The sequence below is a fragment of the Epinephelus fuscoguttatus genome, linkage group LG17 (genome assembly GCF_011397635.1).
Source record: "Epinephelus fuscoguttatus linkage group LG17, E.fuscoguttatus.final_Chr_v1".
Classification (NCBI taxonomy): Eukaryota; Metazoa; Chordata; class Actinopteri; order Perciformes; family Serranidae; genus Epinephelus; species Epinephelus fuscoguttatus.
The window spans coordinates 35,707,037-35,733,472 of record NC_064768.1 but is presented as its reverse complement, the minus strand read 5'-3'; the positions used below and the strand labels follow the sequence as shown (position 1 = coordinate 35,733,472).

The window sequence follows — 26,436 nt, the reverse complement described above, 5'->3', positions numbered from 1 at the left end:
GACACTTCAGTTGGTCATGTTTAATTCTTAAGGGAGAAACAGAACAGCTTTTTATCAGTACAGAACACAAATCACAACCAATATCCATCCATTTCTAAACATGTCTACATGTGTCAAACACCTTGTCAAAGAGCAGGAGTTCGGAGGGGCAAGCAAACACCAACTGGAACTTAACGTGAGAATTTACACCGACGTAACTGACTGGGAATCATGCTGTGACACGTCTCATCTAGCAGTTTAGTATTAACGTCCATCTTCAAGCACGAGCTAAAAATCCAAAGAGAAAACACTAAATGCGTTATTGCCAGATCTGATTGGAGTTGGGCCGGAGATAACTTAAAAAATACAATAAACAACAAAACGTCAGGAGTTAAGACTTCAATTCTGAGATAAAAATCCACCCGCCCCTCTGCCTTCCCCGCCTCCCTCCTCTGCTGGGAGGCCACGCCCCCCTGCTACCAAAGTCGATGCCCCCACATCCCCAAGTCGTCCAACCAGCAGCTTCCTCTGGTGATTATGTGGCGTAGCGTTTGGTCCACTGTTTGGCTATCCTGTCGTGTTCAGGTCTGTTTGTTGTGTACTGTGTGGCGATGCTTCCAACCAGAGGGTCAGCTGGGGACAGACAAACAACATGGCGTCAGTATTTCTACACGCTCGTTCCTTCCTCTTTCAGATCTATCACATTCATTTGCTAAAAATTAGTTTTCATAAAGTATGAAATATATTTTTGAGATTTTAAAGGGACAGTTCACCCCCAAAACTAAAACTACATCCTTCCTTTTACCTGAAGTGCTATTTATTAATCTAAGTTTTGGTGTGACTTACCGAGTGTTGGAGTTTAGGCTGTAAAGAGTCTGCCTTGTCTCAAACATAACGGACTTAGATGGCTCTCAGCTTGTGGTGCTCAACGTGCCAAAAACATACATTTGAAAAACTTTCCAGAAATCCTGACCCAGTAACTCACCTTGTTGTGAGCAGCTTAATGTAGAAACTATTTTCTTTCGACCAAACTCCACCCGCCAACTGTATCTGTAGCTGTAGCTAGCTAACGTTATGTGAATGCACACTTCGTTCTGTGCGGTGATTTGTTTGGTGGTTGTAGTTTGGTAGAAAAATAGTTTTATTTTTTAGTATTAGGTTTTTTTGGCACTAGTCTAGTTTGATTATATTTGAGAAGAGGCCGACGTCTCTGGAGCCGATATCTCCAACACTCCGCAGCTCACACCAAAACAATCTAGACTGATTTAGAGCACTACAAGTGACAGCCAAAATACACGGGGCAGGTGGAGCGGGTTTTTTTCCCAGCTACACAGACTCTGTTTCTGTAGTGGTGGCTACTGCCAGCTTCACTGTGTGAGTATTTAGATTTGCAGTTGATTCTGGAGGGTTTGGAAGTGTATGGACTATACGTACCAGGGACGATTGCTCTGAGACAACAAGGGAGGCTGAACTTCCCCTAAAATTTCATTTGGGGGGGCTTTGAGTCTGAACGATGCTGTGCTTTAGCCAATCACAATGGAGGGGGCGCGGCCGAGACGTGCAGGTGTCCCCAGGAAATGTGTACCTACAGAAACAGCAAGCTCCGCGTCCATAGCGACCGCTCCAGTAATGCCGTCTCGTCAACGTGAAAAAAATTATTTTTTCCAGCGGATGTCTTAGTTACAACATGATTGAGCTAACTGGAGTAGTTTCATGTCGTATCCGACAACGGGAGGCTTTTAACAGATGGCGTCCTGATGTTAGCTTTGCTAACTGTTCCTGTCAGCTGCAGCCACTGATGCTTTCTAGACATCGTGATTTCCCAAAACTGAATAAATACCACACATAGCAACACAAAACTGCTTTGCTAGCTCAATCCTGTTGTAACTAAGATATCCGCTGGAAAAAATATTTTATTCACGGACCGTTTATTGAGTTATTACCTTACTTTTATACAGTCTATGGTTATAGACAACGCTAACGGCTAACGTTAACAGCTAACAGTTAGCCCAGCTAATCTACAATAACCATATTAATTACATGCGCACAGAAATAGTAACGTTTGTTCAGTCATTGTGTTTATAGACTTAACAAACATCAGATTAGTCTACACGGTGATATAGTGACGTGAAAAATGTGATATGTAGCTAAACTCTGCTGGTTTTCTACCCAAAGTATTTGTAAACAACACGGAGATTCCCTGGGGGCACCGCTGGAAGTGAAGGGCGTGAGACCCCTGCACTTCCGGTTAGTCGAAAAACTCCGGGCTGTGCCTCCAGAGGTAAAGGAAAATTTTTTTTTTTTTTTTTAACCGATGGATTTCCAGATTGCTTTGTGACTGACAGCGCTTTGGAAATACCAGACCAGATTTTTGGGTGGGCTGTCTCTTTCATTATGTTAGTTTATAGTCTGGGGCCACATTCTTAAATAATACAATAGGAGTGATGTCATCATGTTATCATGTGTAGTTTGTATTTAAACGTGGAGCCAACAGTCGGGTGAGTCTTGCTTTAATTAGAAAATAAGATGGGAATGTGTGTTTTTGTGAAACAAGTTATTTATTACATGAAAAAGAAGGTAATTAATCACGTTGTCACATGCTGCCATAAAGCAGCTCGGCTCATTTACTTGCAACATTATCCACAGTGGCCTACGACAGGATACTGAAGGAAGAGGGAGAGCTGTCACTGTATTAATGGGACCGAAAGATCAAATGACAGATGTGCGTGGTGCAGGACTGAGTCCTATAATGCAGGACAGAGAAGTTTTGCACACTCACTTCCCTCGTGACATGTCTGATATAAGGTTTGTGGTTCACACAAGCTGAAGAGACTTTGACGTTTTGTTTTACGATATAAAATACGTCAGTAAATGCCCCACTCATCAACTATGAAGCTTTTACATCTCTTATAAAAGGTGGCTGCAAACAAGCGGCTAAATGAGACTACAGAGCGTCATCACGCCAAACACGGATTCGCAGCCCCAGTGTGGTGGCGATGTTGAAGTCATGTGACCATGGTGCAGCTTGTTTAGAGTCGAATATTTGTTTTTTTACCTCTGTTGCATTTAGGCTTCAAAAATGATAAAAGTGGTTCATCATCACGAGGAAGACTTCTGCTGTCACCTCAGTTTACTACCTATATGTCAAAAGCTGCTGTAAATGCTGAAAAATCTTAAAAGAATAAAAACATATATTCGCTTTTCCTCAGACAGTCTGAACACCAACACGTCACCTTCTGTCTTCTATCTGGATTTTGATACAGTCAGAGGAGCTTAATCTGAAGGTGTAAGACTTTAAAGCTCTGGAATATAAGATGGAGTCAAGAGTAGATTTTATGAACTGAGCCTTAAAATCCTTCACGTGTCGTCCTATAAATCCTATAAATCATGTTCGGCTGCCTATACGACAGTTTTATGGTCTGTAACATCCAAGATTACCAGATGCAGAGGAGTTACTCCTGCTAAAACCTTGATGGAAGAGTGTTGAGTTACTGCAGCTGATGAGATGATCTGGCTTTGACTCCATATTACACATTTATTCTTCTATTACTTTCTGTATTTAAATGGACTGTTTGTCTGAATTATTTTTACCTTGCTTATAAGTCAAACATGTTTAATAGCGGCACAAAAATCAGTCGTGTTGCAGCTCTCACCAGGGTTGCAGTCAGTGAGCAAGGAGCAGATGGACAGTAAGACCTTGGAGATGGTGAGGGCAGGACTCCAGTTGTCCTTCAGGATGTCCAGACAGATCACCCCCTGGCTGTTGATGTTGCAGTGGTAGATCCTTGTACGGAACGTCACCTGGACACACACACAAAAACGAAAAGGTGAGTCTGTATTCCACTGTTTTGTTTTAACTCCCACAACCTTTTTCTATCACAAACACACCTCAGGATGTGGACGATTTCCTTTAAAAATGCTGCTCAATAGATTTCATTCTTAGAAAAGCTGTCAGGTCATATTTCATGAGGTGTTTATGTTTGGTAACATTTGTACATTTATATATTTTTGAATGCAGCTTGGTTGTGACAGCTCCTATAAAAGAACATCCCATTTAACAGAGATTCAGTTCAGAAGAATGAGCTGCTGGTTTCATTTCGTCCACAGTGCAAGGGCTCCCTCCAGTGGCAAATACGAAAATGACACCTCTTTCCAATAGAGCCATCTGTGTCATAGTTTACAAACATTCAGAGCTCACCTTGGGTGGTTTGAAGGGGTAGTCTGGTGTGAAGGCGATGTCCAGGAAGAACACCCCTCCCTCGTACACGGAGCCTGGAGGGCCCAGGATGGTCGACCTCCACTCATAGATGTTGTCTCCTTTGGGCCCCGCACTGTTGGTACACAGGAAACATTGACTTATGGTTAACACGTGGACAGAGTCTTTCACAGATAAAAACCCAACTTAACCACTAGATATCATTTACACTGGTTATGTGACTGTGGGACTGTGTAGAGAGTCTGCATCAGAGCTGTTACCAAGTCTTTCAATCAAGTCCAAGTCAAGTTTTTGAGACACGGCCACAAAGCTGGTTTGATCAATGCTTAGTATGAAAATACCAACAGCTAAGGCTGCAACTAACGATTATTTTCATTGCCGACTAATCTGTCGATTATTTCTTCGATTAGTCGACTAATCGTTTTATTGAAAAATGTGTCAAAATGTTGAAAAATGGCAGTCTGTCTCTCCCAATCCCCAAAATTATGTCATCTAATGTCTTGTTTTGTGCTCACGCCAAAGGGTTTTAGTTCACTGTCATGGGAGAGTGTGTAAAGCTGCCAATATTTGAACGGAAGAAGCTGCAATAAGAGTATTTTGGGGCACTTTTATAGTACTTTTCTATGAAAAATGACTCAAACCGATTAGTCGACAACTAAAATAGTCACCGATTATTTTAATAGTCGATTAGTCATCGATTAGTCGACTAATCGTTGCAGCCCTACTTTAAATTATTTCTGAATCTTAAGCTATAAACTGAAACTGAAGATACGTTGCATTTATTTTGGTTCTGACCTCACATGGCAGCTTTTTGGATGCCTTAAAAGATGGCGTGCGTCCATGTGCCCTCAAACAATAATGCTCAGTGAATTAAGAAATGGTTGTCCAAGCATTGTAAATACTACTATATTACTAGGAAATAGGGGTGAGTCCGTGTACACGTTTACACGTGTTTGAGATCATAAACAGTTATGAAAAAGTAGTACATGAAAAACTTGTTAACTAACTGTGATAGACTTTGAATATGACAAGAAATGGTGTGAGACCAGGTTTGGCAACAGGTCAGTAGGCCAGCCTACGTGCTCCGTTCTATTAAAATGGCGCGGTCGTCCAGGGGGTCGTTCGCCAGTGGGCTACAATGAGTACCGGGCCATCAAATCACAGCATCCGTGGTGAGAGAACACGGAACTGGTTGCGCTTTTACGCACGAGTCGGTGGTGAAGTGGCGCACATGACTCATGCTACAGAAGGACGGACGGATGAGCCACGTATCTCGGTGCCGCTTAAAACAGGTAATACATCTGGCTACATCTTTCCCACATCAAATATTCGTGATCGCCTTGACCCACGTGCATAAAAGAGCACACAATTCCGTGTCCTCTCACCACGGATAAGATCTTATAAGACCCAATAATAATAATAATAATAATGATAAGTTACTGTGGACCTATATGCCATGCCTTTTAATAAAATTACCAGAAGAGTTCGCTGAAAAACAGGTAATGTCAGCATGAATTACTCATGTGCGTCCCCGGTGAAAATCACTGCCATGCATGGGAAATACAGCTTCTACAGGCTCGCCATAGCTCACTGTCAGGACTCAGGGACCAGAATTCGGGATGACAGACCGTCGAAATGGCGATATTTTGGTGTGGCGGCTTGTAACTGTTGGTTAAATGGCCCGTTCGGTTGGTATTCGGATAACTGGGGCTTTACTGACATAATGCAATAGCACCACCCAGCGGTGAAACCCGTGTACACGAAAAAAATGACCCACTCTAAATGTTTAGAGATTTTTGTACATGAACTCACCCCTACTAGGAAAAAGATTAATTTTTGAATTGAAAGGAAAAGAGCAATTGATTTTAAAACACATTTTTATGTTAGAAGGTTTTATTGTTACAAGGCGGGGGAAAGATGGACTAGATAAAGGCCAAGGTTAGATGAAGGATGATAATGATGACACTATTTAGTTGGTTTTGTTGTGAAGTTGTTTTTTCTTTTCTTTTTACAACCCTATGTCTATGTCAGTGGTTTATAATGTGTACAGTGTTGTTTTCTTTAAATACATTTTAAAAAATAAAATAAAAAAACAATAATCAGTATCAATGGCGACCAGGCCCAGCGTTTAAATAAGACCTGTGTTTATTTATCAAAACGCGTCGACATACCCGTCTCGTAAAAGGGACTGTGTTTAATTAAAGTTTTATGGCAGAGCAATGAGAGCACTTAAAATAAAAGGTGTGTGTGTGTAAAACTGTCTGTTGGTAACACTGAACTGTTTCCATACATCACTGCTCCTGGGTCTGATCGTAACACACGGTAACTGAAACCAAAACATTTCAGTACAAGTTAAATCAATTCAGCAGCGTGCTGCACGAAGGATCAGATTTGAAGCATCTTTACGAGCATAACTGGAAAGTCAAGGTGAACCAGCAGCTTGTGTCGATGTAAATCAAACTTTTTTTTTAAATTTATTTATCAATTAAACTTCATTTAAAGCTGACTCACTATGTCTGGCACTGTAACTCTTCAATACTGGTTCAATGATGTTAAATTTCTAAGGCAGTGGTCACTCACAACTGACAACCAGTGTATAATTATTAACAGTGTATTAATATTTGTACAGTGTAATATAGAGAGCTTTTTCATGCTGCCTGCTGAGAGTCAAACTATGAGAGCAGTGAGGGCAAACCAGAGCGGTAGAGTTGTGGGCTGGACACCAAAACTATGAGCTAAAACTTTCTATAAAGCTTTGTGGGTGCTACTTTTTTCATCACTTTTACATTGTTTTCACATTTGATATGTTGTTTGTTTTTTTTTAAAATTAGTGTTAGCGCTTTAATTTTGATTAAAATGCTGTAAATGAATGAAAAATTCAGACTTTAACTGTTAAATGCAAATCAGATTTACATTATAAATCAATATAAAGTTGAATTTTTTAATCTTCTAGGTGTCGATGAAGTGTTCTGAGGAGGCCCTGTATTTCACACACTGCCTCCACCTCATAATCGTGGTTTCACTGTTCAGCCTCGACCCGATCCCTCCACTTTAACCTCTGTATTCTGATTTTATGTTTCTGTTTATCCTCTCTGTGCTGAGGCTCATTTTGCTGTTGCACTCAACATCCAAATGACTAAAATGACTAAATAATTACCATCATTCCCATGTTTTGCAGTCAGAACTCCATTCCATGTCATCTTATTGGCAATTCATTAAAACAATAAAGTGCAATCACCCGTGTGAGTCATTATGCCAACACAGTGGGAAGTGATAAAACGAAAAGATCAACACGACTTCATTTGCCTGTGGAGATAAAGCTGAAGAGCGGCGCGGCTGACGACTGCAGCCGCTTCACAAGAGCCTTGATTCAACAGTGGCGACACAGTAAGTCAACAGCAGCTTCTGTTAGCGTTTTAATGGTGGAGATGTTTTCACATAATTGACTGCTTGATGAAGCGCTCCAAACTACACTTTCCAGTTTGCCATTTCATTTTTATATGATGAGTGGGGCTCTTAAAGCATGTTTGTCGGATGAAAATGAAAGACTTGTTTCTGTGGGAAACTGTATGTGCAGACACAGTGTGCAGCGATATATTTAGACATGGAAATAAGATGAACGTTTAAGACGAACAAACGCAAAATAATCCATTGTTCAGACGCAGCAATTCCAAGAATAATTCAGTGCACAAATCCAGTTACTCTGCACAGTGTTTGTGTAATAATCAGCAGCCTCTGCATGCTGTCTGTTCGGAGCAACAACAAGAGAGGTAAATGTCAGGCAATAATCTCACTGTCTGAAGCGCCACTCTGCCTGCTCTTTATCACCACTGAGAGCGAGAGCAGAAACAAATCCACAAAGAGAGGAAAACATGCCGGAAATACCAGAGTCAGGAATCTAAAATCTGCTCTCAGACAAATCAATACAAACACAAATCACTGTTAGAACAGACACCTAAATGATTCCTGTGTCCCCAGCACTGCTGCATGTAAAACATTTGTTACTGCCATATGAATTTCAGCAAGTGGCAAAGAGCCGAGAGATCACAATAGTCCAGATCCATCAATCTACTGCTGTGATTAAGTCTCTCACTGTGGAGAAAACACACATTGATTCTGACTAACATCCAAGATTCTGACAGAGAAATGCCTTCAGGGTTAACTACAGGCCTCCCAGCCATCAGCAGGGGTAGATGAACCCACTAGAGGACCAAAAGATGAATCTTTAATTAGAAAAAAATGCAATAATTTGGTGCTTCCTGCCTCTTTAATGTGAGGTTTTTCTGACTGTACTTTTTTCATATTCCAGTAAACTGTGTATCTTTGGGTTTCGTTCTGTCGGTCAGACAAAAGCAGTAAAAAATATGACCATTACTTGTGTTCTGCAGACTGAACAAGTGTTCATAATCAATAATCAAAATGATCTTGGAGTGGGAAGAACTAGAGGATGTCTTAGTCACGATACAATATTATTGCGATCTTAAAAGTTTTGCAATATGCTGAGTATCAAATGCCCCAGAATCAATAAGATCCATTTATGCAAACCCAAGATTAACAGAGGAACAGCCCTGCCCAATTACATTCGATATTATTGGGCTGTAAATGTCCGTGTTTGGATGTTTTATTTTCATTTTTCCACTGACTCTCATAAATGGTTATTATTAGAAAGAGAGGACTGCTCCTCATATAATCCAGGAACTATTCTCTTATCTCCTTCCAGACATTCCAAATCTAAATTCAACAGTAATAAAATAATAAATGCATCAATTGAACCTCTCATCTGCACCGTCCACATTTAGGAGAATGCTGGAATTCAGACTCTTGTTTCATTTCAACAACTGACAAATTCAAGCTCCCCAGATTTAACTTCCTCCAGCACCCCCAGATAAGAGACTATGCCACCATCTTATGAGACTTTAACTGACTTAGATCCCTTGTCAAGCTCCCACCAGATACTCCCAGCTTGATATCTGTCCTTTATACGGCTCTGCAGGATGAAAAGATGGACACTTGTCGTATAAGAGAGAACTGGGGAAAAGATTTAAACATTCAGATTGTAGAGGACCAATGGAGTCGTAGTTTAAAACAGAAAGCTCTACTAATGGCAGACGTCGCCTAATGCTATTTAAAATAGTACATAGGTTGCATATTGGTGATAAATAAATGCTTTCTCTCTGTGCGACAAGTGTCAGTCTAACGAAGCCGCTCAAACACACGGATATATGTGTCCTCAGATGTACTCGTGCAATATTTTCCAATTTCAAACATTCTTGATTCAAGAATTGAGCCTGAACCACAAACACTTATTTTTAATATTCCAGAGACATTTAACAACCTCACATCAGCTCAAAGACGACTTAATTATTTCCTTATGTCAGCTAAGAAATGCTTGCTTCGTATTTTTATATATTCTGAGAGAACGGTGTCTGTATCTGTTCTGTAAATGCACTAATTATCTATATATTGCATTTGTATGTTCACCAATAATTTCTTTATTTGTAGATATTTACTCACACTGATACCACTCTCAATGAAATGCTTCAAGTATGCTGAGTATAGCGATACCATATATGACGATATATTGCGATTTATTACCTTTGTCAATTGTAAATTATGTCCACATCTGTTTTATCTAAAGAGATAAAGTTTAAAGATAAAGTTTGTCACTTCAGTCCTTTTTACTGCAACAACATGTATCTAAAAGCCATTGATTTTATTTTTCGGCTACCATAAGTTTAATTTGTATTTCAAATATTTACAATTTATATAATAATTTTTAAAAAAATAAACTGATAATTTGGCATCCATGTATCTATACAATATTGCCACACAAAATACTGCAGTACTATGTTGTATCAATTCCCCCCAACCGTATAAGTTAACAGTAAGTTAGGAATATGAATCTTCTAAGATCAATACCTAAATAATAATTGCCTTAAAAGTAGTTTTGAAGTCCAGGCTCTGCACAAAACAGGAGCCAGGAGTACAACATACTGTAGGTTTCCCCTACCTGTTTTACAGGTGCACACAACATCACCACATCTATTTTCAATTACATAAATTACCACAAATTATTTGGCACACAGTAAACATGGAGCCTTTAAGCCCCGAGGCAGCTGTCAGGAATCTGATTAATGCGTAAAGGGATTGTTCAGATCTTCTGAGGTGAGGTTATATGAGGCTCTTATCCATAGACAGTGTTTTTCATACAGTAGATGTGAGTCAGCACGCCGCCTGTCTGAAGAGGACAGGAGGAGCAACATACGGCTGTGGAGCAAAATGTATTTTAGCCACCTTAAAAAAAAAAAAAAATCAGTACCAGTTTAAGTGTACGCTATATATAGAGTATTTTCACCACTTCATCTTTCCGTCAGACAGCCTGTTCCAACTGGGAAGCTGTTAACGGCTTCAGTTCCCCGTCTATGCTCTCTTCAAAGTCAGACTCCACTGACAAAAACAGTAACAGCCTTTACTTACTTTAATTTCACAGATAAGAAACAAGAAATTGTGAAGACAACAAAGCCTCCACAAAAATAGCATTTTAAGTCTTGTGTGTGATTTATCCTGGCTTCATATAAGCAGAGGAAATTTCCGCTTGTCACTAGGCTAATTTATACAATGTAAAATGCCATAGGCTGGTGCTAATAACGTTAGCATGTTGTATTTGTTTGGATACGTGTTTAGTATAAGACAGTTGTTTTGTCGGTGAACTTTGTGAGTTGTAATGGAGCTGAATTTTGTAATGTTACCTTTGTTAAATGTTGCTGTTGTCCCTGGTTTTAGATGAGTAAAGGGAAAGTCTGCTAGCTGCTAGGCTACTTCATACAATGTAAAATGCCATAGGCTGGTGCTAATAACGTTAGCATGTTGTATTTGTTAGGAAAACGTGTTTAGTGTAAGACAGTTGTTTTGTCAGTGAACCTTGTGAGTTGTAATGGAGCAAAATTGTGTGCCGTTACCTTTGTTACATGTTGCTGTTGTCCCTGGTTTTATATGAGAAGAGGAAAAGATCGCTAGCTGCTAGGATAATTTATACAATGTAAAATGCAATAGCCTGGTGCTAATAACGTTAGCATGTTGTATTTGTGGGGAAAATGTGTCCAGATAAAGACAAGTGTTTGTCTGTGAATGCTGCGAGTTATAGTGAAGCTGATTTGTGTACTTGTGTTTGAAATTCTCGCTATTAAGTCAAGTTTAATGTGTGTTTAATGTGTGTTTTGAATCAACTCAACTTTACAGTGCTTCATAGAAACTGCAGTGGAGGTGTAACTACAGTGTGACACAGAGGGTCCATGTCATTGGTTTGACATCCCATTAGTCTGACTGTGCGCAGTGCTGAACGGCTTGCGGCGGGCGTATGGTGCGCCGCGACCGGCTTGAGGCGGAGCAGGCTCACGGCTTATGTGTTTGCCACTTTCTTTTTCATTTTAACCCACACCATGATCTTTTCCTGAGCCTAACCAAGTGGTTTTTGTGCCTAAACCTAACCAGACCTTAACCACAGGGCATCATGATGATTTCGGAACGGACTTCGGAACAATGAGTTTAATTTTGTCGGAACAATGGGCTGTCGAACCAATGGGCAGTTCCCAACACAGACACACCACCGCAGAAGTAAAAATGCTCAGAACAGTGTAGGCAACGTGCGTAGGGTCTGCGCACAACCATAAATCCAGCTTAACACAGACAGACTAACTGATGGAGGCAGCATAGACCAGCAGCTCCTGTATTCAGCTTTGTTAAATGATTGTTTTTCTTCAGCGGAGTCTGGCTTTGTACGTGTGTCCACATGTGGTGAATTAGAACAGGAAACCACAACATATATTTAATCATTTGTGTTATCTTGTGTTATACTGAGTACAAAGACTTCACACATGAAACACTAATTAATGTGTTTGTTGTCACAGGAAGTGAATCTCGTGGGTAAAGAGCTGCGACCCTTTGTGAGGTGTCCTGACCCCTGTTTGGGAACCACTGACATATATAAAGATAATTCGTGTAGAAAACTAATGGGATGTTAGGTCGTATAACACAACACACAACAAAAAGGTCAAACCTCTTGGTCACCATCACGAGCACACAGGACATACTGTGCCCCAGTGTTGGCATGGAGCCAGTGATATAGGAGGGACATGCGAACACTGACCAAGTGGACAGTGTTTGTATGTTTCTGTCCAAAAGCCCCAAAACAAGAACAAAATATTCAGACTGAACATAACAGCCACAGTGTGCTGTCCAGATGTGAACACAACAGAGGAGAAACACCCCCTGGTATAAAACCTGCCACATGTCCCTTGGAGGAATGCAGTTCATTTACACTGTGTTAGCAGCATTCCTGCAGCGCAGCCCTGACCTGGGCTGGCTGCTAATATACTGGTCACACCACAAGACCTCAGTCAGGACCTGCTGTTGTGCCAAGAATAGATATTGTATCATTTCCCACTGAATCAACCAGACTGAGGTTTCTTTCGCCTGACAACAGAGGCGTCTCACATTCACAGACGAGCCACAGAGAGAGCCTGGGCTTCCTCCCCGCCCGCCTCCGTCGCACACAAAGGCTACCCAGTGCTTTGTGTGAGGCAGTAATATGCCATGCTATCACTGTTGTCATTCACTTCGATATCAGGGGGGCTTCTTCTGCCACCTCTGTGTACACGCGCACTGCGAGAAGAGTGCTGACATTTCAGCCGTTTCATTCTTTCTGAGCCTTTAACCTTTCAAACAGACACACAGCAGTTTACCCAAAACTGACTTCTGTGGCACAGCAGACGAGAGCAGGGGATGAATGTGTTCAGCTAGCCGACAGAATTCATCTACAGCAGCCACAAGCAGCTCCAACATGCAGTTTCATATGACACTTTTCACCCTGATATACAACTATACACGGCAGTTGTAATAATACAGCACAAGTGTTGAGCATTTTATTTCCTACAGGATGAAAACAACACATGAAAGCTAGACAGAAGTAGGCTTGAAGTGAATTTGTGTCTGGGAATATAGGCTATGAAAGCAAAGTAAATTCTTATGGCTGGAGAATGACATCCTGTATGGTTTACGTCTGTTGTTACAAGGCTTTCATTCACTCTTTTTCCACATCACATTAGCTGTCAACCATCAACGATTTAAGCTGTCTGTCCTTGTAGAGCATTCGACATTTGAGGAGGACGATGATATTGTGAGATTCGTCTGCTGCAACCGTGTAATATCGTTCAGACTTTACCTACAAACAGCTGAGTGGGAAGAAACGTTCCTGTCAGCCTGAACGGAGCTATGATACCTCCCACAAAAAAAAGGAAAATACAAATACCACCCAGTGGTTGTATGCCTCCGCACACCAGTCAAGTTTCTCTTATAGTTTACATTCATGTCTGTGAAAACAGACATGAATGTATAGGCTTCACATACACGTGGATGCTTCACACACATCTTCCCCCCCGGCAGCACAGATCTAAACAATCAGCACAGTTTCAAGGTGGACACCCAAGATTAGCGTCACCAATTCAGTATCTGACCAAATGTCTCCCCTTCTGTTCCTGAGATATGACGTTGAGTAATGGCCAGAAAAGTGTTTTTGCAAAACATTATGATGTCACAGTGAAGTTGACCCTCGATATTTTGGATTTAAAAAGTCTTTACCTCATCATTGTATGCTATTAGACTTTTGTATGAAGTTTTTATATTTGAGTTATGGTCAAACACATGTTTTGTGAGGTCACAGTGACCTTTAATTGTGACCTTCAACCACCAAATTCTGATAAATTTATCCTTCAGTCTGAGTGAATGTTTGTTCCAAATTTGATGAAATTCCTTCAAGGCATTCTTGAGATATTGTGTTTACAAGAATGAGACGAATGCAAGGTCACGATGACCTTAACCTTCGATCACCAAAACCTAACCAGTTCATTGTTGAGTCCAAGTGAATGTTTGTGCCAAATTTGAAGGTATTCTCTCAAGGTGATCTTCAGATAATGCATTCATATGAATGAAACAGACAAGGTCACACTAACCTTGACCTTCAACCACCAAATTCTAATTAATCCAACCTTCAGTCCCAGTAAATGTTTGTGCCAAATTTGAAGAAATTCCCTCGAGGTCTTCTTAAAATATTGTGTTTACAAGAATGAGATGAATGCAAGATCACGATAACCTTAACCATTGATCATCAAAACCTAATTAGTTCATTGTTGAGTCCAAGTGAATGTTTGTGCCAAATTTGAAGGTATTCCTTCAAGGTGATCTTGAGATAACACATTCACATGAATGAGAAAGACAAGGTCACACTGACCTTAACTTTTGATCATCAAAACCTAATCAGTTCATTGTTGAGTCCAAGTGAATGTTTGTGCCAAATTTGTAGAAATTCCCTCCAGGTGTTCTTGAGATATCAAGATATCAAGGGAAACTGTAGAAACAAATCACTAGAAACCTTTGCTAGCAATCACAACTGAATAATATCCAAAATTAACGAGGCCTGTTATGATAATCATCGACGCTGTGTGCGTGTACATTAAGAATGTCACCAACATTTTTGCCAACATGATGCCAGAATTAACAGAAGGGTTTTGCTGACCATTACTTTTCCACACTCACTCATTTGCGAGGTCAAAGAAAAGTAAACACTTCAAAGACAACACAGTGTAGCTTACGGTAGCCTGCAGTTGCACTTTTTAAGTGAAAGGCACACAGTCCTTACAAGTTGTTAGCTTGCCAACCCCGGCAATAAGCCAAAAACTCAAAACCGCCAACGACTTTATCCTCCACTTCGTAAATCAACTAGCAAACCACCCACCTCCCAGACCGTCCATGACTTCTGCTGCACAGGCTGGATTATGGAGGTAACTGCGGTGTCCCTGGAGCTTCACTAAGTTCTTCTATTAGCATATAAATATGCTTTTTTTTCATATTCCAGTTCCAGTGTCTAAATGTTCTTGAGAATTACAAGTCCACTGCTCATTGAAAGGGTGTACTTGCATTATTATGCTATTATAATATCATATCAGTGGCATAAACAGACACTATACCATCCACCAAAAGTAGCTATCGTGACAGCCTCATATTAAAACTAACAGAATCCATCCACTTGTTTTAAAGTATCCAGATTTCACTTGTCAAACAGCTTCAGATATGTAGGACATGAGACTACAAGGCCAGCGGAGGGCAACGCATGAACGCTCCCAAGTCAGAATAACAGGAGGCTCTTCCTGTTCGACCAGTACTGTGAATGCAACATTAGGCTTCTGGAATTTAAGTGATGTAATGTTCATCTTTAATATCTGCCCACACAGATATTAACTGCACCGATCAAATTTAAGTACTGACACCATCAATTACACCCAGCCGAGGCGATATGGAGGCCGTTACCACTGCAGGAAAACAAATAAATCTGATTTCATTCTTTTAGGTAATTACAGCTTTCACCAAACATGTTCATAACTCAAATCAAACACCAGTAAGATACACGGTGTATCTCTGTGCTGAGCACGCCCTTGTTATATATCCTTATGTTTAAATGAATCTCTCTCTGTATTGCTTCATGATGCCTTTTACTCTTAGTAAAGAGTCTCGTCCCTTCAGTGTCGACCTTAATATACACACTGGGCTTCATTTTCAATCACCACTATCTGCTTGCAATGGTGTTTTGATGACAGGGAGAAACACTGTAATAAGCTGCCTGACTGAGACAATATAATGACTCCACTCCACTTGAGTGCAGAGGAGACTCCATGCAACAGCATCACACACCCACCGTCTCCCACCCTGCCAATTTAATACAATGGCAATCAGCCTGTAAATGTTCTTTCAGAGCTTTATGAGGACGGTGCTGCATGAATATGATATGGTAGCATTTGTATTCCTCCGCTGAAACAAAGCGTCAGATTCCAGTCTGATACATTAAAGCAGAGTGGATTCATCATTAGGGCTGAGTGATATCAATATCATGACAGACATTTGTTCTCATATTTATACATACAAAGACATGGCAACTGCAGGCAAAGTGCCAAATACATTATCTTAATTCTTGTTCACAATACTAACTTAGAAGATCACACACATACACACACACACCTCAAAGGGGAGCGCTCAGTCCTGGGGTCTCATTTATAAACACCGCGTATGCACAAAATGAGGCCTGAAGGAGGCGTTCGTCACTTCCCACGCAAAAGTTGCTATCTATAAAAACAGACTTGATGGGAGAAACTTTGACCCGAGCTTAGGAACATTTGGAGACAAGAAATTGGCAACGCAGATGGTGAGGTGGAAGCCTGATAGTAGAAATTTTGGCTTTTGTTCGTACGTACATTTTTAGTATGGATCGTATGCGCTGTTCTATAAAAGTTTCTTTATGCTTCTGCGTACACTCGACGCGACGTGCACGCAGTTGCTACACAGTCTATACCTACCTAGACTCTGTGACGTCTATGGTCGTTGCTCGTTCATTGTTTGTTTATCTTCCGGCTTTGCTCTAGTCACAGTGGCGATAGCGACCGAGAGAAAGACTGGAGGTCGAAATGATCGACACTGAACAACAAATGCTCTTATTACAAATGTTACGACGACAAAGAGAGAGGCGGCTGAGCCAATGGTCTGTACGCCCGTTGAATGGCTCAACCCACCGATCACAATGGAGACTTTTGAAAATGGCGGTGTTGTGGTACTGCAGCAGGAAGTGAAACCTTGCAAAATGCCGGAGATGACGTAGTTTGAAGGACCAATCATAGCTCTTGCGGTCTGCGTTGCCTCGACACTGGTTACAATTTTTTGGAGGTGCACGTCACGTCTCTGCGTTGGTCGCAGAGGGAAACAACGCCTCCACAAAGCCCTCTGCGTAGGTAAGCAGAAGCATAAATCTTGCTTAAATGACACCCCTGCTCTCTGTGTGGGTATGTGCTGAGCTCTGAGGCCAATTTTTATAGTGGCCAAACCGTGGAATCAAAACTCCTGGGCCGCTCACGTGATGCCCTGTGGCCAGAACAAACCCTTTCCCATTGATTTTCATGGCGAAAGCGACATCTATAAATCAGTAGATACATATTTTTGAGCATCACAACCCCCACAAAATGACTCGTTTCTCTATTGGGATTTAATCCATTCGGGCGGTCAACATTTGGAAAGTCTGAGAGAGCCAAACGATTGAATTATTTTATCCCCATACGAATTAAAGGAGCGTTAAACCGGACGTTAGCCTCTGGTGTACCTGCACTACGGGCCACACAATGCTGAAACACTGCCAATCATCTGAGTAATTCCATAAACGAGCAGTTGAACCATTTTGGCTTCATGTGCAACTGAGCAACTTTCACAGGAATGAACGGGGCCCCGCCACAAATGTAGCATTCAGGTCTCTTAATAGATCCATGGTCACAAGTGTCAGTTATTTGCGGGGAACATGAAATGATGACAGTCCACCCTAATGACCTGCAGCGGCCTCGGCTACTGTGAGTTATTTTAGTTGTTTTGAGTTTAGAAATACAGATAAACTTCCATGAAAGACGAGCTACAGACAAGCTAGACATTAAAAAAGTTCAGTTAGATTAAAAAGACATCTAGTCCTTTCCCGTAAACTGAACCATTTATTTTAACTTGACGAAAAAGTTGTGACACAACTAAGTACTAAAATAAACAAGACTACCAGTCAGATTGAGCATTTGACTTTCGAGACTTGTCTATCTAAGATCATTAGTTTCATGCAAACGTTTCGGTCTGTATAAAAAAAACAAAAAAACACAGAGGTGTGATACTCTGGCCTGCAACATCTACTTCCCCTTGCTGCCTGGCTAAAGCCTGGCACGTAGAAGGGAAACTTCCATCTGTGCAGCAGCAGCTCAGAGCTCAGCGCAGCGCTTCTTTCAGGGCTTTGTGAAGTAACAACGGTGTACAGGCCAGCCACTTCCTCTCCAGGGAGGCGGCTTTTTATAGATATGAAGAAGCTGTTGAGAAAACCTCAGTAATCTCACACATGCACGCTGGCAACACATTGCAGAGGTGTGTGTGTGTAGGGACTGCTGCTAACATGAGTGACTGTGCAGGGGGATCACATGCAGCTCTGATGGCTCACACCAGGCCTGGCATCTCAACACACACACACACTGGTTAGTTCTTTAGCTGTGTCGTCAACAGAGCCGAAGAAGATATCAGAATTAAATGATTCCCAAATAGTTCAAGCTAAAAGTATCACTAAACACCATATCTGTCCGATCCTACTTAGCACTAATTACGCTGCTGTAGACAGCTTCTAACTTTCCCTAGCTGTCATGAGCCGCGACCCTGGAATGTCAGGAATCTGTCTGACACCCGAGGGCAACATCTTAAGAGGACATAGAGCAAAGAGGACACAAGGCAGAGCGAAAGATGGAGAGAATAAAGTGTAAGTGTCAGGAAGAGAGCAATAAATAAAGTAGCTGGTCGAGAGGAAAAAGGGAATAAAACATGGTGAATGAAAGCAACACAGGGCAGGAGGGAGGGAGGGGGCGAGGCAGGCCTGTGATGTCTGCAGTTCACACTTCAGTGGCAGCGCGGCGGTAGAAAAATAAAAGTGGGCCTGCACGGCATTCCCTGTGTGGAGTATAATTAGATTTTGATAAATGACAGATGAAAGACTCTGCCTCATAGTGCTCATAAAACAAAGTTTGCTGCGAGAGAGGCGCTGATGATAATGGAAACTAGTCAGGATACGGCTTTTCTCCATCAGTCAGTGTCCGTTTTAAGAGCGAGGAGGCCCCGAAACTACCTCGAGAAAAATGAGACGACAACCAACTGACTCATCAATGTGTAATCCATTAAACAGCGTCTGCAAGGCGTAGCTGGCCGGCTCAATTCATACCCTAATGAGTAGATTCTGTGCTAAATGAAGCAGAAAGAAGCAAAATCCACCAAAAATCCCTTTTCTGCACGTGTTGCTGAATACAGGGATTTTCAGCAAGTGGAACAGGACGAAATAAAGAGATGAGGCCTTTCTCCACACTGCTGCTGAGATGGAGAGATAAATCACGCATGTTTGGAACTGTCTATCGCAATTCTGAAGCATTTCCTTCATCAGTTCATTTGGCCATTTGTCTCGAGAAAAACTGGGAGACTTTTTTACAATTGCTGATGAAGACTTGTACCTTGACTAAACGTGTTTTCTAGTGATCTGCTGGTCGGGTAGGTTCAGGTAAGCTTACTAGAAAATATAGTGGGTAATAGGCAAGTGGGTCAGTTAGTGACAAAACACTGCTCTGTGTAAATATTAGGTACAGAAACATAAGCCCTGCTTCCACCGAGCTTTTTACCGTTTCCACTGTGAAAAGTTGTGGATGGTACCAATGGAACCGTTCCGTACCGTCCCCATGTTTGGTCCCCCCTCTGTTGGGGTACCGAGCACACAGATGTGGTACTAAAAGGTGGAGCTGTGAACACTGCAGTCTGATTGGTCAGTAGAGGACGGTCACTCTGCTCAGGGCTGAGTTGTGGCTGGTTTTGAGGCTCATGTAACCACTGTTCATACTGTGGAGAGTTTTATTAGTAAACTGTAACTATAAAATGAAAGGATGTTTTGCTGCCTCTCACAGCAGCTGGAGTCTGAGAAAAAATAACTTCATTCACTGGGCCGACTGCTGGTGACTTTTAAGGTGGAATGTTAACTTGTAATGTTACTGGTTACTAGTTGACGACGTGAATCCATCAGCACACCTTAAATTTCACTGTGACAACTTTGACCATCACTTTAGTTTTTATATGACGGGCACTTTTAGTAATGAGTGGATCTTCAACCGTTTATATAAATTAATTTCGGCCCGGTTATGTGAAGGTCGTATATTCTAATCCTCACTTCCTGTGGGCTACAGCAACACTAAACCCCTGAGCTTGCCTGAGAAGGACTAAATGCACAAAGCTGCTATTTTTAAATATCCCATGGAGAGAGACTCTCACTGCAGCCTCTTCTATTTTGTTCTGAAAATGTCGGCGTGCAGCCTCGTTCTGTGGACGATAAACCAGGTGCAGACTTCCATCTGTGTCGCCGCTGATGAGGAAATACAACGAGTGCTGGACGGAGCAGTGAGTGACATTTAAGAGGACCGTTTGTGGTGGAAACGCTAGGGTCTAGGTACCATGTCTGAAGGTTTACTGTTGGTTCCATACCGAAAGTGTTTGGTGGAAATGGGGCTCATGTGTCCAACAGTCCACCTGTCTCGCTGCGATCCGTCCAGGGTTTCAGTTATCCTGTAATTACGTTTTTTTTTTTTAACCAGAAAAATCTGTTGAGCAACAACAGGTAAGTTGTTAGTGATGGTCATTTACCAGAAACTTTCAGCCCCCCGCTGATCGTCCTCTAGCACGCCTCCACTTTATATAGGTTCCTGCAGTTAAATGAGGAGTTGTTGTATCGGTCACTCCTTGTTTCAGCTTCAGGAATCAGCTGTGCTTTGTCTATTGTGGAGCTTTCAAAGCGTGCAGCAGGAATAAACAGGGGACCCGACAAAAGTTCAAACAGCTCACTGCGCAGTGCTGCTTCACTCAACAGCCAGTTAGAACTGAGTTTGTTGCTTACACTCGCTTGTGTTGCAGTGAGTTAGGACACTGAAAGCTAAAGGAAATTCTTTGTGGTTACATGTTGCCCCAAAACATGTACATTAATGTAATAAAAATAAAATGTATTTGACCTGAAAGTGTCCATCACCTGTGTCCATAAATTAAAAGAGGTACCACAGGTGAAAGACTGAATTTCCTTCCATCAAAACAGTGACGTTAGTTCTTTTAGCTGTAGCTGAGCTGCTGTTACACACTTGTCCGATCTAAAAGCAACCAGCAGCTTCATCTGTGCTGCAGCACCTTAAACCTGAATAACATCATAAAGTCAAACTGCTTCCTTTGTATAACACAAACCTCTAAACACAATCTCACGTCAACAATCCTGCATTCATCAGATCTTTCTCTCACTAAGCGATCAGAGCTTCCAGCTGGCCTTGGTGTAAGGAGTTAATCCGTGACGCCACAGGGGGCTTGGGGCGGGGGGCACAGCTTTTCCTAAAGTTGAGATTTATGACTCACACAAACACACAGACTGAGGAGTGTTGAAGGAAACGGCTCCTGGTGAAGCCTAAAGCTCCTCTGTGGCCGCGGCTCATCGTCTAAATGCCTGTTTTGGGTCTCGGCTGCATAACTTGTGGTTTCGAGCTCGCTGCCGTGCAATCAGCTGGCCTTTAAGGTCTCGACGTTATGAGCTGCAGTTCAGACACCGGCTTTACTGCCGACGATCAACAACACACCCGTCATCGCTTCAAGACACCTGAGCTGTTAGAAAAGGCATCAAGAGGGACATTTTTATTTCCTTCCTCTGAACACCTCACACCTCTCTCCAACTGCTGCAATAAACACAGCACTGAAGTTCTGTATCCTCGCTGTAGCCAGGGTGTGTCGACACAGGATTGCCACAGCTTCACTTCAGTGACACAATACAATGCATCCAACGCTGATATCCATAACAAACAGAGATTTATGACTGCTCACCAGAATCAGGAACGTGTCTCAGTATTGTGCAAAAAACCTCAGCGGGGTAGAGCATGTTAAGGAACAGCGAGAGACTTGCAGCAGCTCTGACACGTGTAACGCGTGGTGTTAATTCATTTTGGTGACATGTGTCTAAACCTGCCTGGCTTGTTTGAGAGACAGGTCAAACAGACGCAATTTGGCAAACAACAAAGCTGCTCCATAGGTAGGACACTAACCTGGGCCTGAATGTGTCAACACACTGATCCCTTTGGGCACAGGTCAAGTTGCAGACCTCAGCTCAACACCGTTGGCAACTAACAACTAACACTGGACTATCTGAGGTTAATAACTAACTGCCACTTTTGGGCTTTTATTATCACTTCAGGTCCATTAGTAAAGGCACCATGGTCACACAGCAGCCAAGTTTCCTTTTGTTTTGGCCAACTCTCAGAATAAACTATGATCAGTTACAGCTCAGTAAACATACCAACAACGGTTATCATGATAACCAGCCAAGAACAGCGCAGATACCAAAACAGGACTTTGTATTAGCAAGGTCAACAGTTAACCTTTACTGGGTTTATCGCTGACAGTATTTTTGACCAGCCTGTCTATAGTTCCGTTTACTGCACTGTGCACCACCCATGTCTGGTGGGAGCTCGCTAGCAGCACCGTTTATTTGGCGATTACTGCTGCTAAAATCATCCCGACCCATCAGCGTTGCTCTGGAAACACTGTGCCGACCCTCGCCCTGGTGAGGCAGAAACCCCCTTTAACACTTAACTAGTTAGCACTGTCAGCACCGTCAACACAGCTAATGGTGTTAACATAACTTACAATGCTAAAGGGGTTTTGGGGCTCGAAATGAAGCTGCTTATTCGCCGAGGCGACCTGGGGCGAGACTGGAGGGTGGCCACCATGTTTCCGCAGCAACACTATCCCACCACTAGGACGGCGTTACCAGTGGTAATAGTGAATGAGCCCTGCCGCTAGCTAGCTCTCAAACAACCTGAATAGTGGCTGGTGCAGAGCAGCCGAGGCTAGCCAACCAGCGGAGACTGGAGGGTGGGCAGTTGACCAAAAAGGGGAGGCCTCTTGTAGTGCACGTCCTTTAACTTTTGTTTTTTGTACAAAACTGACATCCCTACTTTCACTAGCCCTTTTTAAACAGGAATTGTGCAAATTTGCAGGAAAGCCCAATCAGTCTTTTTTCAGCATTGGCAGTATAAAAACAAAATCGGGGAGTGCAGCGAAATGCTGCCTGCCTACTTTTGTTTATACAGAATGCGCCTTTTTCGGGGCAATGGGGGGCGTGAGCAAGTAACAAAGCGTGTAGCTCAGCGTGTGACGTAAACAGTGACGTGGGAGGGAAGCCGCGGCTGGTCAGTCCTTCGGCGATTCTCTCGTAAGTCGGCCCATTCTTCACCGTCCCCGTCATCTGACGGTTAATGGCCTCTTTGTTTGCGAGGGCAAGGAGGGTGCGCAATTCCTTGTCTCCCCAGTTGCTCATCTTTACAGTGTCTGTCAGGTTTGTGTTTCCCTCTTGCTACTAGCTGCTCACTAATTCCTGCTATCAGCTGTTTCCGGTTTATCCACCGCCAGTGGGTCGCACGTGCAGCGTCATCAACGGCCCCTCCCGTTGCGGAAGCCCGCCTCAGTCTGTTTAAACTAAAAGGGTTCCGCCAATATGTCTACCCTACGAGGCGGAAAATTGGGCGCCTCGGATCAACTCGCCAATCCAGATCTGTGTGTCTAAACGCTCACAGCTTGCCGGCAAAACGGCCCAACATTTGCGGAAAATCTGGCAGCGTAAAAGGGGCTTATGACACCTCCCTTTAAAGCTGGAGCACAAAACTTTTGTCTCCCCCCTCTGGCAGTGAAAGTAATTACACAAACACTGTCAATAACGAAGACTGCCTGCAGGCGAGCTTGTTGCATCTCCCCCGCCCCCAGCAGCACTCTCTTCCTGTCTTCCTGTGCAAACATATTGACTTCGATCCTTTAAACATCCACTTCAGAAACTTTTCCTGGATGCTTCCTAGAATGTTCCACCATTGCTTCTGCCATACTCCTGGCTGCTGCTCTGTCGCTATGGTCTCTGCCCATTTAAGATCTGGCTGGTTGATGGGTTGGGTTAAGGTTACGCATCATTTTCTGAGCTTTACCTGGCAGCGACAGGCTCACTCAGCCTTGTGTGAACATGTTCGGCATTTCATTTACATGTAAAGATCCCACACTCCAGCTTTAAGAGCACTAACATGTTCTTATACCTTTTTATTGAACAAAGACACCGAATATCTGAAATAGCAGTTTCTTAATAAGAAGCTTAGCCTTGTTGAAATAGTCTTAATTTTGAATGAAATCAGGAGCTACCTGAGTGAACCCAACATCTGGTGCTCTTCACAGTTTAAGATTCCTTGTGCCATCGGACATATTTCAGTCAGCACCAATAAAGTATGCGCTCCACTGAAATGTAAAAAGAGCAACACAAAACAAAACTTCCTATCAAGAGGTAATAAACAGTAAACCTTGTACCCAGTCAATCAAACACTGAAAAGTCTCAGGACTTATAAAGCAGCCCATTCAGTCTGCCGCGACCTTGATATTTCTCTCTTTTGATTGACGAGACGTGCGAGGCAGTGAAGCAAAAAGATATTTTCCACTTCTGGCACACAGACGAAGAAGGGCTTTTTAACCTTCACTTTCAAGACGCCCACACGAGGGACTACGTGCATTAATTTCTCCTAACTTCTCCTGACTAAATGTCCTCTTTAAAAAAAAAAATGTCCATACTGCCACTGAAACACACACGCCTGTGATCCATGTGATGCTTTAATAACTCTCCATTAAAAATCACTCACTCACCTGCAGTTCGGCGGCGGATCCAACGTGATGTCGGCCAGTTCCTTCTGAATTCTGCAAAAGCAAAGGAAATACAAGCATCAAAAGCTGAGCTCTGATTGAATACTGTAAATCCAAACTCATGAGGCTGGACAGGAGGCAGAGGAGGCCTGATGGACTTTGTCATGCGCAGAAATTTCACAGGGTTCTCTACCTGCACTTCAGCTGAAGTTGTCTCTAATAAGTAGGACAAACTCCAGACTTGTTTTCAGCTGCTGGGCAAAGTGACTAATACTCCCTAAAGACGCTCAACAGTCCTGGGAATAAGTGGCAGAGCATCCAAGGTAAAAAAAAAATGAGCTGTTAGACTGAAACCTGCTCCTCCTGCATGCAGCCACGAGCAAGCCCACCTTTTAGCACTAGTGGAGAGGAGCTTGGAGGTCTTGCTCATGCTGGCTTTGCTTTCTCGTTTCTTCGGGGTGCTCGCTTCCTGCTGCTGCTGCTGCTGTTGCTGTTGCTGATGAGTTGACGACGAAGAGGAGGAAGAGCTGGTGCTGGCACGGGAATCTTCATCCGACATACCGAGCCTGGGGAGGCGAGCAGAAACACAGGATTTGGTAGAAGGTAAACAAGCGAGACCAACTTCGCCCTGGAACATCTAAAATAGCCTCACATGCAAGTGTGGAGCATTGCTGCAGGGGGAATGATAACAGCTTGAGATCTTCAGGTTGCACTCCAGAATTCGGCATGTGTCCAATACTCTAATACTAAAATAAAATTGTAGTTACTCCTACTGACTTCTTTCTTTCCTGCTAAAAAAAATACCTGTGGGCTGCAGGGGGTTGTGGGAAACAAATTGGGTTTTTATTTAAATGTGCAGCTGTGTTGAGGTAAACCTGTATGCCGAATTTAACAGAGGGACCTTATGATTCCCCAGCAACCATTGTTATGTTTTTATAAAGTAGCAAGTGTCGCCAATGTGTGCGCGAACTTTAAATTTAGAGATTTTGTAATGGAATCTGGCACGCCGTTTTCTATAGGGTGCATATGGAGGCTATAGGCTGCAAGTATGGATCCCACGGTGCAGCCACTGGCTCCATAAACGCGTCCAGGCCTGGACTAGACGTTGACCCGGGTTAACTGGATCCATCAGTGTCAATCGCCTCTGTGTGGATGCTAGTGGGGAACTTATCGATCCTATCGGCGGAGCGTTTCCCTCTTTCATAACGCTGAATCCTGACCTCAGCTCATGTTTGCAGTCGGGCGTTATTTTTAGCCTTGTCGGGCTGCGACAAAGGAAATCATTTGGTGAAATAGTTGGGCCTACTTGTGCCCGACACCACCGAGCCACACACACACACACACACACACACACACACGAGCACGCACACAAACACACACACACACCAGACCTCTGCTCTCAAACGAGCCCGAGTCGGTCGGGATGGAAAAGCAGAGAAAGCATCGACGGGGCGATGTCGCAGTCGGCAGGGAGCCCCGACACTACACCTCAACAAGCTCCAGGCGGATCAAACTTTCACCTAAAGAAGTCAGCGAGGTGTCACAGCGCTGCCGACACGTCCCGACACATCACACCTTTATCACGACACCCAAAACAAACACAACACGCCGCTCACTTAATCTTTCCTCGCGTTGTTTAAAGCTATATCCGTCGACATGCAGCTGATCGGAGTGCAGCCACTCACAGGATGGACCGACTCCTAAATTCTCCTGTGACGCTCACACGGACACATTAATGCTCCCAACATCCTCCACAACACACATGGTACAGTAACTGTCACAATATGATGCGCTGCAATGCAAATATTTAGTATTTGATACCTTTCTTTGTGTGTGTGCACAGCCTATGTGTGTGTGCCTCCGCCGCCTGGACGCACCAGTGTCAAAGCACCTACAGTGGAGAGGGGAGG

The 26,436-nt window shown here is 42.9% G+C and overlaps 1 protein-coding gene across 3 annotated transcripts; it reads right to left on the bottom strand.

Moving 5' to 3' along the window:
* Positions 1–5: 5 nt before the first annotated feature.
* ube2e1 (ubiquitin-conjugating enzyme E2E 1) lies at positions 6–26,436 on the bottom strand. 3 transcript variants are annotated; one of them, XM_049603373.1, is made up of 6 exons: positions 26,348–26,436; positions 24,916–25,092; positions 24,530–24,580; positions 4,178–4,310; positions 3,633–3,780; positions 6–612 (listed from the first exon to the last, which is right to left on the bottom strand). In XM_049603373.1, the coding sequence occupies exons 2-6, from the start codon at positions 25,083–25,085 to the stop codon at positions 515–517; spliced, it is 600 nt and encodes a 199-aa protein (XP_049459330.1). In that variant the 5' UTR covers positions 25,086–25,092; positions 26,348–26,436; the 3' UTR covers positions 6–514. The 3 variants fall into 3 exon arrangements, with proteins under 3 accessions (XP_049459330.1, XP_049459331.1, XP_049459329.1); XM_049603374.1 differs by lacking the exon at positions 26,348–26,436 and adding an exon at positions 26,143–26,266; XM_049603372.1 differs by lacking the exon at positions 26,348–26,436 and adding an exon at positions 25,179–25,252.